This window comes from Lissotriton vulgaris, chromosome 1_1 (genome assembly GCF_964263255.1).
Source record: "Lissotriton vulgaris chromosome 1_1, aLisVul1.2, whole genome shotgun sequence".
Lineage (NCBI taxonomy): Eukaryota > Metazoa > Chordata > Amphibia > Caudata > Salamandridae > Lissotriton > Lissotriton vulgaris.
This window is the reverse complement of record NC_141685.1, coordinates 955,461,758-955,474,048: the sequence shown is the minus strand read 5'-3', so window position 1 is coordinate 955,474,048 and position 12,291 is coordinate 955,461,758. Positions and strand designations below refer to the sequence as shown.

At 45.3% G+C, this 12,291-nt stretch overlaps 1 protein-coding gene across 2 annotated transcripts in view; it reads right to left on the bottom strand.

Annotated features, from left to right (window-relative positions):
- Positions 1-12,291, bottom strand: part of STAT2 (signal transducer and activator of transcription 2) — a 534,553-nt gene that overhangs the window by 320,654 nt on the left and 201,608 nt on the right. For both annotated transcript variants that reach the window (XM_086959626.1, XM_086959619.1), the window contains exon 8: positions 5,450-5,529. In XM_086959626.1, coding sequence (XP_086815752.1) covers positions 5,450-5,529 — 80 coding nt within the window. The remainder of the gene's footprint in view (positions 1-5,449; positions 5,530-12,291) is intronic.

Below are 12,291 nucleotides of genomic sequence, written 5' to 3'. Positions count from 1 at the left end.
TGGCCGGAACGCCCAGACTGGCCTTGGCCGAAGCTCGTCCCTCTGCAGAGACGTCCTTCCCTGCCTAGTTGAGCCTAGATGCCATTTCCTGTGGGATCACGGCCCGACCAACCGAAAAGCCGCCGTGATTACGGTTCGTGTTCCTTGAAGCTGCAAACCACTCTGCCTACAGAGCCGTGAAGGATCAATAAGGCATGTTTCTTTCTCCATATTATTCTTTTAATACAAGACGATCCTTCCATCATCTTTTTGTTCATTAGGGCTAGAGCCACCATAGCAGCTAGCACAGCGGTCAAGCAGCTGCCATATTGCTCCCCCACTAGTTTAATTAATGCAGTGGTTGGCACACAGTAGCAGTGACAGAGATAAATAGGTGTGGCGGCTTTCATCAGGACCAAAGTAGGATATAGGTCGGTTTGCATGTGTCGCAAAAAATATCATCCATAAAAGGAATGATATACAAGGCCAGTGGTTGGGGTGGACCGCCACTGTGGACAACACTCCACTGTATGTAGTATTACCCTCAATGTCAGGTAATCAATACCACCTCAACCTCAGCGCAAACTAGAGGCGGCATCTAAGTACTGTGATCAAAGATGCAATCAGAGCTGGATTGCATCTCTTTTTAAGGTTGATTATTTTAGCGACACAGGCAAACCGACCTACATCTCATTTTGGTCCTGGTAAAAGCCGCCACACCTCTACGGAGGCTGAAACATGCTGACCCTTGCTACTCTATGATAGGTTGAATTCCCTCCTACCGTAGTATTCTTTTTAGCCCTAAACTTCAGATGCCCCAATAAAGTTTTGGCATACCTTGGAGTTAGTTTGATCCCTCATACACTTCTACTTTTCTTTTGTCCTCACCACACCCTGCTCATCTACAGTTTTTAGTTGACCTCTTTCTAACACTAAAAACATCCCTGAGCTCCTCTCTCTCGGAGAGGGGGTGGTAGCCCGCATTGCAACCAGGTTCGTAATGCAAGGAAGTTAACGTATGATGAAGCTTGCCACCTACAGGTGGGTGAGGGTAACCATCCTGTAAAAAGGACACTCTAGCACTCCTCCATTCCACCCAGGGGCCCCTGTGTGTTTTTGCTTTTGATTAAGGGGAGTCATCCCCTGCTGGTCTTTAAATCTCCCTAGGCCCCTCATTTGTGTGTTATTGCATTTCAACACATACATATATTGCAAATTATTCTGTTTGCATGTTTTCTTAGACTGTAACTTTTATTTTGCTGTGTTATTATATGGTGAGCACTCAGTGCTGCCACACACATGCACGCTCACACACACACACACACACACACACACACACACAATGTGACAGCAGGTGTGTCATCTAGTACTAAACACGGCCTGAGCACACAGGTCAGGAGACAACAGCAGTATAAGCGAGTGGTCAGCATCTCGCCTGTGCTCTACATTGGCAAAGTGACTAGAGTAAGTGACCCAGAGCACTTCTACACGTGGGCTGTGCCAATTGAGATCTGCAGATCTCCAGCTGTATGTCACATGCCCTAAAGCCCTTCTGTGCACTGCCTTTGATCATGAGCAGCACAAGTTGGCTGCACTGTTTGGCTTATGGCTAGGCAATGCAAACAACCCATCCTGTTTGCTCAACCTCTCTGGCACACAGACTTTGGCCTTACACAGTGGGAGTTGGCTACAAAGCCCGCAATGAACCTGTTGAGAGATGCCAATTCCTGTTCACTGACACATCCACCACCTATAACAAGACACATCAAACAGCCTCTCTACAGAGTAATAAAGGGGATCCTATAGAGGGAAGGCTACAACAGTTCCTTCCCACATGGATAAATATCACATGTGATCAATGGGTGTTAGATATTATCCAGCATGGTTATTGTCTGGAGCTCAATGCAACACCTGCAAACATTTCACCTCGCATTTACAGGCTATCATCACACCGTCAAACACTATTAACAGAGGAAATTCAAGCTCTACTAGACAAAGGAGCATTAGAACCAGTAACTTTACAACAACAAGGGACAGGGGACTATTCCCTTTACACCCTTATACCCAACAATGATAGAGCTCTAAAACCCATCCTAGACCTCAGACCTCTAAACTGCTACATCCTTTCAGAACATTTTCATATGGTTACTCTACAGGATGTTGTTCCACTTCTCCAACAGCGAGACTTCATGACTGCATCAGACCTAAAGGATGCCCATTTTCACATACCAGTTCACCCAGAACACAGGTAATACCTCTGGTTCGCTTTCAACAGACAATACTTTCACAGTGCTCCGGTTAGGGGTCACCGCAGCCTCCGGTGTGTTTATGAAATGACTCGCAGAGGTAGCAGTCCACTTGCAAAGACAAAACATACATATTTTTTCATATCTAGACGACTGGCTTATCAAAAGCAACACATATCACAAATGTTTGCAACACACACACAAACAACAATAAATGTACTACACCAACTGGTTTTACAATCAGTGCAGTAAATTCCCACTGGTATCCTCTCCAGATACAGCCTTGCGTAGGAGCCATCCTAAATTGTCAAACAGAAGCAACTTACCCAAATGCAGCCAGAATACAAACTTTCAAAACTCTGCTGCCACAGTTTCAGTCTCGGAAACAAAAAGTAATGAGAACAATTATGCATCTCCTAGAGACCATGGCACCATGCACAGCCATAGTACCTCAGGCGAGACTCAATATGTGCCCTCTACAACAATGCTTAATGCAACAGTGGTCTCAAGCGGACGGTCAATTAGAGGCTCTAGTGTTGATCAGCTGTCAAGTTTACAACTCTCTGCAATGGCGGAACTCCAAAAACCTGTTACAGGAACCACCGTTTATAGGCCCAGCTCCGCAAACAACCATAATAACGGACGAATCAATGACTGGATGGGGAGCGCACTCAAAGGAAATTACTGTACATGAACACTGGACACACAGTCAATCTCTTCTACCTATCAATTACCTAGAGCTGCTAGCTGTTCATCTAGCGATAACAGCATTTCTTCCTCACCTCACAGGCAAAGTAGCCTTAATCAAAACAGACAACATGACTACCATGTGCTAGCTGCAAAAACAAGGGGGGGGGGGGGGGGTGATGCAAATCTCCACAGTTATCTTTCCTAGCACAAAAAATCAGGAAGTTTGCTCCACAACACAACAGTCAGTTGTGTGCACAGGACATTTCAGGAGTATACAACTACTTGGCAGATCTCCTCAGCAGGACACGCCAACAAGTCGAGTGGGAACTCAATATACAAGACCTAAACCCATTCTTCCAACAATGGGAAAAACAGGACATAGACCGGTTTGCAACCACCCCACAAAATGCAGAAAGCCAATCATCGCCTCTAGGCTCTAACACCCACAGTCCAAAGGCTATGAACTTTGGATCAATTGGTCAGGGATATTCGCTTACACTTTTCCACCTCTCCCCCTGCTTCCATTTGTAATTTACATACTGAGGCAGACATCCCTGACACTCATCCTAGTTGCTCCTACATGGGCCAGGCAACCACAGAACACAACATTACAAGAATTGTCAATAGTCCCACACCAACTACTATCCAACAGACAGGACCTCCTCACTCAGAACCAATGAGCAGTAAGACACCCAAATCCCAGATCACCCAATCTTGCAATTTGGCTCCTGAGGTTTACCTAAATATATCACCAGAATGTATGGATATTTTAAAAGAAGCAAGAAGACCCACAACACGGGCATGCTATGCAGCAAAGTAGAAACACTATGCTCATTATTGTCACTCAAAAGAAATTGATCCACTAAATGTATCACCTCAAAACATTCTATGTTATCTGCTTCATTTACAAGCTGCAGGATTAGATTTTACTTCTATAGACATACATCTTAAATCATTAGCTGTATACACACACATATACAAGCACACAAACAAACACACACACTCTGAACTGTGACCTTTCTAAATTGGACTACTGCTACATTTCTACCCAGAAGCATGTGTGTATATGCAGGGCAATACGTATAAATGTATAATTAAAAATTAGTCAGCCCTTTATATGATTTTTATTTAGTTACTGAACATATACTGAATATTAAAGGGATTAATTGATGTACCATAGTACTCTGGCATTGACATCATACCATGGAATTAATATAAAATCTATATTTTGGCAGATTTATTTATTAGTATTGCTTAAAACATATCAGACATTGGATTAGGAAAATGTTGTTTTTACTAAATTGATTGCAGCCTTGGACAGATTGCACAAGATGTATACTACTGAGCATGAAGCATAAAATGATCACGATTGGTGGGCAATAAAAAGCTCAGGAAGACAAAGAACTTCCTGATTAAGTGTGGTGAACTGGAGAGAGGTGAGTTCGGTATTGTCTTTAAAAAAATGCAGGCCCTGATGGCAGAGGACGACATTGGTTCAAATAGCACTTGGGTATCCTTCCAACACTTGTTACCAGTGTCAATATCATTCTCTGCATTGGGTCAAACACTCAGTTCTTAAGGGTACTCTGGGTTAGCATTCCCATTTTTCCAAAAGTAAGTCAGTTGATATGTTTTGCGGTCATTCCAACTATGCCCGAACGTGCTGTCTGTGCATCCTCACATTCCAAGGAGCAATTTCAGATCTAGATATTTGTACACTGACTAATGATCACACTCCTCAAGCTGCAAATGATCTAAATTAATTTGGAGCTACTCATCTTTATTACATCACATTTCACCTCACATCACTACACGGGACCCGATTCAAAATGCAATAGCAATTCAAAATGTTGTGCCCAGCCCTTAAGTCTTTCTCTTCCTATGCACAAGGCTACCTAACAAAACTCTTCTGTCGCTTAAAATCAATCCCCCTGACCAACTCCTTCGTACTTTTCTCATTTGTTGGATCATTCCAGCGGGATCATTGCTCAGCCCTCAGCTCTTTTTCCATTCCTCCTAAATTCCAAGACTTCTTAAAAGTTATGAAGAAGTCTAAAGACACATCTCTTCCATCTGGCCAAGGGATCAACTGTTGGATCTTCGTAAAAAATGCCTCTTTGGGCGAACGTTCTCTTCTCATTTCCTGCCCATTTACCTGTCAAATGCTTAAGACAGATCTTAATATTGGGACCTACCCATGCAATCTAAAGGATGAATTCAAGCATCATTTATGCACGCTGTCATTATCCTTGAAGTTTACGCTGAACCTGTGTGTCGTTGCTCACCTTTCTCCTTCTACCCATACCCCTCATAGCACTCAGACAACAGAAATATTTGATTTCACAAAAGCCCAAATCCAGATGGTAAAATAATTACGAAAATTTAGAAGGAAAATAATTATGTTATTTCAATGGGGTGGAATTTGCACAAACCTAAGCTGTACATTGGCGGCAGTTTTACAACAAATTGTCTGGTCACAATCACATCCTTCTATTCCCTTGTCAATCCTTCTCGCCGCTGCCATTCAGACTTACCTTTCGGCATTGGTCCAGATTGTTGAGCATGCCCTGTAGTATAATCTTCATTTTCTGCCCGATGGGCTGGTTACTGGCGACTGCAAGAGGGAAAAAGGTGCCTGAATTACTTTTGAATGATGCACAGAGTTACGTGAGAGCATCTGAATGGCTGAATTTACTAAAGAAAGTCAGGTTAACTTCTATAAGCAGAAGTGCCCAACATGCCTTTATTAGAGGTTCTGAAAAATAAAAGAAATTACTGTCTTAAGGTGGGAGAGTCACCAACAAGCCAGCCGAAGTTAGCACATTATGCCTAACACACCACCACAAACGTATGTTAATGCTGCAAAGAGAAAATGTATATAGTTCAAGATACTGCTAATGTTAGCAACAAGCATGTGCCTAAGTGGAATACAGCTCAGTATGCCAGTACGAACTTGTACTAGCTACGGCAAACAGTGCAAGACTGCATTTTTGAAACTCTGCAAACAATTGCTTAAGTGCCTAGTCGGTACAGCGAAAAAGTGAATGTCTGTAGGTGTAAGTCCTCAATATGCCTACACATGCTACCCACTGACTACAGCGATGAGTAAATCAGCAGGTTTGAAAAAGACCTACATTCACGCCCAAATTCCCACTAAAAGCTCTCAGTTTTATACACTGCTGCCACAGGGAAGACCTATTGATCCTTGGCACCACAAGCTAATCTCCACCGTTGAGTGAGGCTTGTCAATAGGAGGGACTGAGAGTTGGCCTATGTCTGACCACATTCTTCCCCTCATCAGTATCCCCTATGTCACCTAGTGGTGTGCGCTGTTGCATGTCAACTAATGCAGACAAGATATGCTGAGAGAATTGATATGGCCGAGAGGAGGGTCTCAGAAATCAAAGATCACAATGTGGAAGCCTTAGGTGCCCAGAAACAAATGGGGAAACTGCTGGAGATACTGCAAGCTAAGGCCAAAGATCTTGAGGTGCGCTCCAGGCGCAACAACCTGTGTATAGTGGGGCTTCCAGAGTCAACCCCGACCGGAAACAGAGATATATGTGGAAAACCTACTGATTCCGCTGTTGGGTCGTGATGTGTTCTCTACTATTTTTGTAGTTGAGCGCGCCCACCGTTCACTAGACCTCTGCATGAGGCCCCTCCACGACCAATTATAGCTCTTCTACTGAATTACAGAGACAGGGACGCAGCATTACAAAGAGCAAGAGAGCTTCAGACACTTAACTATGAGGGCTCTAATCTGTCTTTGTATCTGGACTTCACCCCCCAGGTGCAGGAGGCACAAAGGCGATTTGCTCCCATCAAACGTAAGCTGAGAGAGGTTAACATAGACTATGCTATGCTTTATCCTGCTCGGTTAAAGGTTACTGTCGATGGCAAAGCCAAAATCTACATGGACCCCAACAACGCACAACAGGTGCTCAAGAGCTATGCCAAAGCGCAACCCAAAAAGCAGGTGCAAGAGGACAATTCTGGGGATAAGAACTCTGCGGGATAACTTGATCAAAATGACTGATGAGCTACTTGCTAGTCATAAAATTGATGAACAGTAAAAACGCCAGTGGTAGGATTAGGTTGTATTGTATGGATGCACATCCTTAATTAGTAAGTAGAGGGGAGGGTAGATGCCGCACCCCCAAGTAGGGATAAAGTTTGTTCCTTTTATACTGATTATTATATACTAGAATGCCAAGAAGCTGTGGGTAGGGGCTGTGAGCCCCTTTATGCACAATGGGATGAGGATATTCTGCAGACCTGATGTTCAAGTGTTATGTTTTGAGTATGCTTTACAGTTGCAGGCCATGGATAACTATGTAGTTTAAAATAATATTTGGGGCGATGTTTGAGTTCGCAACAGGTAGTTGGGCACTCACCGCTCACATGTGTAATACACATCATTATTGGGTAGAACTCAGAGGTACAAAGGGAGGGGAACATGTTGTCACGTCAAATGTTTGGGGACGCGACATGGAGGGGGATTAAAGATCAGTCATTAATTTGCTGCATTACATTTGGTAAAGCATGAGTGAGGGGGTATGACTCAACAACTGCAAAGGAAGATCACGCAGAAAGCTTTTTAACGTGGAACATCAGATGGTTAAATGATAAGCGGAAGTTACGTAAGGTGGTCCTATATTTGCTCAGGCAGCAGATTGATTTGGCAGTGATGCAGGAAACTAATCTGGCACCTAACTCCAGGTTGTTGTCACAGAGACGGATGAAAGGCACTTGTGTAGCAGCTAGATTCACCACACATGCATGGGGAGTAATGGTATGGGTCCGACAAGGCACTAACATTAAAATACATGCAGTAGAAACAGATCCTGAGGGAAGGTGTGTAGTTGTATGGCGTTGTAAGGGAAATCTAGACGTGCGCATGGTGGGAGTATATGGGCCAAACTATGATAACCCCCAATTCTATAGTTCGCTACATAATAAGCTCTCCCCATATCTGAAAATGCCCACTCCATGGGGGGTGATTTTAACTGGTGCAATCCCCCACACTTGACCATTCAAAGGGCCCCCACCATAGTCAATCGTCAGCAGCTAAAGCCATCGCGTCAATGGCATAAGCCGAGGGTTTAATGGATGTATGGCGGTATCGCACCCCCATGGGCAGGGAGTACACACACTACTCGTCAGTATATGATATTCATACTTGCAAGATAATTGGTTGGCCTCTAGAGAATTAATACCCTTCATTACAGAATGCGAGCATCTGCCACATACATTTTCAGATCACTTCCCAGTCAAGCTACAGCTAAAAAAGTATTTTTTATTTCATTTGTTTTGAGAGTTTTATATATCGCTGGCTAGACCCGGAGGTATCAGAGCGCTTTACATAAGGTTCCACAGAAATTACAAAATTACATCTGTTACACGTTACATCAGTTACTAGAAAACATTTCAAGAGAGTAGAAGACGAAATAAATGGACCTTAGAAGGCTAAAAAGGAGGGGTAAAGTGGTAGGGGGTAGATAGGATGGAGAGACGAAGGATAGTCTGCCCAAAGTCCGGCTGGGTAGGTGACGGCCGTGGGGGAAGTCCACAGCACATCTCCTCTTTAGCTATTGGGTAGCTCCACCGGGCATCAGCCAAATAGCTAGGTCTCAATAAGAAAACACTTAAAGAGCAAAGAGGAGGGATAAATGGAGCGTAAAGGAGAAAGGGGTGGAGTAAAGGGGTAGGAGAAGAATACAACGGAGAGACGAAGTAAGTTTTGTCCAAAGACCAGCTGAGTAGATGACGGCTGAAGAGGTAGTCCACAGCCCATCTCCTCTTTAGCTATCAAGTAGCTCCACCGGGCATCGGTCAAAAAGCTAGGTCTCCATGGTCAGAGGTAGTTTCACAGATTCCGTATCCTGATGGGAGGGGATCAGTGGCAGCCATTTTGGGGTCAGGCGCAGATTGATGCTCATGCCCCTTGTTGTTGGAGATAAGCCAGTTCCCAGGATTGGGTTTATGAGCAACCATGAGCTTCCCTGGTGGTGAAGGAAGTGGAACATCAGTTGGAGTGGGCCACCACTGTCCCTCCTGTAGCTGCAGCAGAATGGGCGTCATGTTGGAGTCAGGCACGGCCGGGGATCATTAAGTCACCACTGATATTGCAGACTGGGTCCCTATGCTCCTTTGGAGCTGTGCACAGCAAGGCGCTCCAGTGACGCGTGGAGCGGGAGATACTCCTCTTCTAGTGCTGGTCTGCTGACGTGTAAGGGGACCCAGTGCTCCCAAAAGGCACCGCTGAATTAAATTTCCCCACAGGGTAAACAAAGTAGTGCTATTGGGGCCGCAAGGGTGTCTCGAACAGCAATGGAAGCCCTCTGCAGTGCCTCCCGCTGCCACCAGATGTCCGCTTCCTCCCCGCTGAGCCTCCGCTCACCTCACCAGTTCGCTCCACGCTGCCAGGAAATGGCAGCCACCACGTCCTCAGCCTCGCGCCACAGTCACTCCTGTGTTCTCCTCGCTTTGCCCAAGGCTCAAAGTCGCAACCGTTGTGCGGTTCCACAATGCGGCTGAGGAGGCAATGATTGTGTACAGGCTCTCTCGCCCCCCCGGACTACGAGTGACCACTGACCTGATGGCAGCTCGGGCCGATGCACGGTCACCCCGTTCAACTCTGCCTCCGTCCCTTCAGGCTGAGTCACAGCGCTGCGTCTGCCAGAGATCTGTTCAGTGTGTACCAGGCTTTGCGGTGCAGGCCGCCTCTTTCGCTAAAATTGATGACCTACAACCCAGGGTTCAGACGTGGCGTTTTCCCCAGTATTCCCATTTGGACAACGGATTTAAGGATGAGATATCAAAGGAAATAGACCATTATTTCACTACTAATCTTGGCAGTGTCACTAAAATGGCTACCATATGGGAAATGTTCAAGGTTTATATGCAGGGAATACACATATCAAAATATGCTGGGGTACTTCGCACCATTAGAGGGAGACTACAAAAACTAGAGACCGAATTAGCAGAGCTGGAGCGTTTATCCATTAAAGATCCTTCCCCCGATGTGCTCGCTCTGTTACGTGCTAGGATTGATGAATACAATGAAGAAGCCCAAGCTGAAGTTATTCACCTGGGAAGTATGCTGTTGCAAGAGTGTATGGGAGGGAGAGAGACCCAGCGGCACATTGGCCGTGCTGACCAGTCCGGCAGGAGAGATGAACGAGGTGCTGGAGCTGTGATGATAATGGTGCAGTGCTAAGCGGTGCAGCGTAGATAGCAGACCGATTCCGCAACTATTACACAGAGCTCTATCCCTCACGCTAATTGAATACAGAAGAATCCAACGAAGATAATTTGGCATATATAGCAATGAAGTGGCTGTCAAATTCCCATGAAGAGCACTTGATGGCGTCCCTACGTCTGACAGAGATAACTCAGCGCTGAAAACCATGTCCAACCACAAAGCTCCCGGGTCAAACGGGCAAACAGTAGCTTTCTACAAGGCATTTCAGGATCAGCTCATTCCGCATCTGGTTGACTTACATGAGGAAATGGCGCAAGACAGAATCATGCCACCCCTGTATGCGCGAGGCCACTCTGACAACTCTGTTGAAGAAGGATAATCCCCAACAACAATGTTCATCCTATAGACCACTATCTTTGCTTAACACAGAGACCAAGTTATTTGCCAAAATTCTGGCGAATTGGCTAGCTCACCTACTTCCAACAGTGGTCGCCCGGAGCAGTCTGGATTTGTACCCACTAACTTATTGACACGTAACTTATGTACCCTTTTTGGTACATTTGCCTGTATTGACCCGGGGGAGCTTACTGCGGCAATAGTCCTCGATGCTGAGAAGGTTTTTAATTCGGTTGAGTGGCGCTTCTTGAGGGCTGTGTTGAGACTGGTGGGGGAAGCGTTCATTAAATTAGTAGATGTCCTGTATGAGAAGCCTACTGCACACATGCGTGTGAATGGATTGCTATCAGAACCAATACCCATAACGAGAGGTACAAGATAAGGGTGCCCACTTTCCCCCTTGCGGTACGCACTGACTGCAGAGCCATTGGCGAGCGCACTGTGCGAATATCACAGACATCGGGGTATTCAGTTCCCACGTTATAATCTGGTAATCACTGCATACGCAGACGAAATGCAACTATATGTTCATAACCCAGTACAAAACTTAACACCAATTCTACAGGAGGTTGAGCGTTTCAGACATCACTTCGGTTTGCACATTAACTGGAGCAAATCGCTTGAATTCCCCCTTACCCCAATATCTTCCAGTCCAGTCAGATTACTCCATCACATGGACAACAGATCGCACACGCTACTTGGGCGTGCAAATACACACTGATCTGGACGTGGTGGTCCATGGGAATTATGGCAGGGATATACAAAAGCTCTTGGAGTCCTTTGAGAAATGGATCCGCCTACTGTGTCGCTGCTGGGGCGTATCTTGCTCATGAAAATGATAGTACTCCCACGCTTCCTTTTTCTAGTTGTCAATATACCCATATTACTAACAAAATCATTCTTTAGTACATTGAGGTCCCTTTTTGATTAGGCTCGCCTGGGCCGTGAAACAACCTCGTGTTCAATGGGAGACACTGACTAAAACTTACTCTGCAGGGGGTCTCAACGCCCTGAATTTTAAGCTGTATTACTGCACTGCACAACAGTGCATGCATATTATTGGCTACACAGAACTCAGGATATTCCCCATTTGTATGTTGAAAGTGTCACAGTTGGTCCCTTGTCACTCCCACAGTACTTTACAGTAAACCCAGGAGGAGATACAATACGATAGATACGGCTGGGACCACAAGAATTCTGCTTTGGATGGCTGCTGGTATGCAGGGCATTACCCTACTTTATTCCCCGAAATTACCACTAGAGTGGTGCGAATGGTTGCCAATATAGCAGGAGAAGTCATTTGTCCTTGCCATGCATGCACTTGATATTAGGACTATGGGTGATTACTTCAGTGAAGGGGTGGTCAAGCAATGGGACATGCTGCAAACACAATCATTGGGTGCTCCCATAATTACAAGATTTCATTATGACCACGCTAGGCAGGTGCTTCGAGCGGCGCTCGGGTACGAAATTCTGGAGCCATGTCAATGTACTCCTTTAACGTATTTACTGCGACCCAAATTCCTACAGCGAGGAATCTCAACATTGTATACACTCTCACAATTGGGTATTAGGTCCCTAAATATGAAGGAATTGCAAGAATGGCACACTCAACTAGATCGAGACCTCACCGAGGAGCTAGGGAATATTGTGCCGCTAGCAGGAAATCTATCTCACAAAACGGAAGGCATCGTATAAAACATTTTATATTCCTGCAAAGAGTGTACTACACCCCTGCCTGTCCATACAGATATGGGCTGAGGGAAGATGACA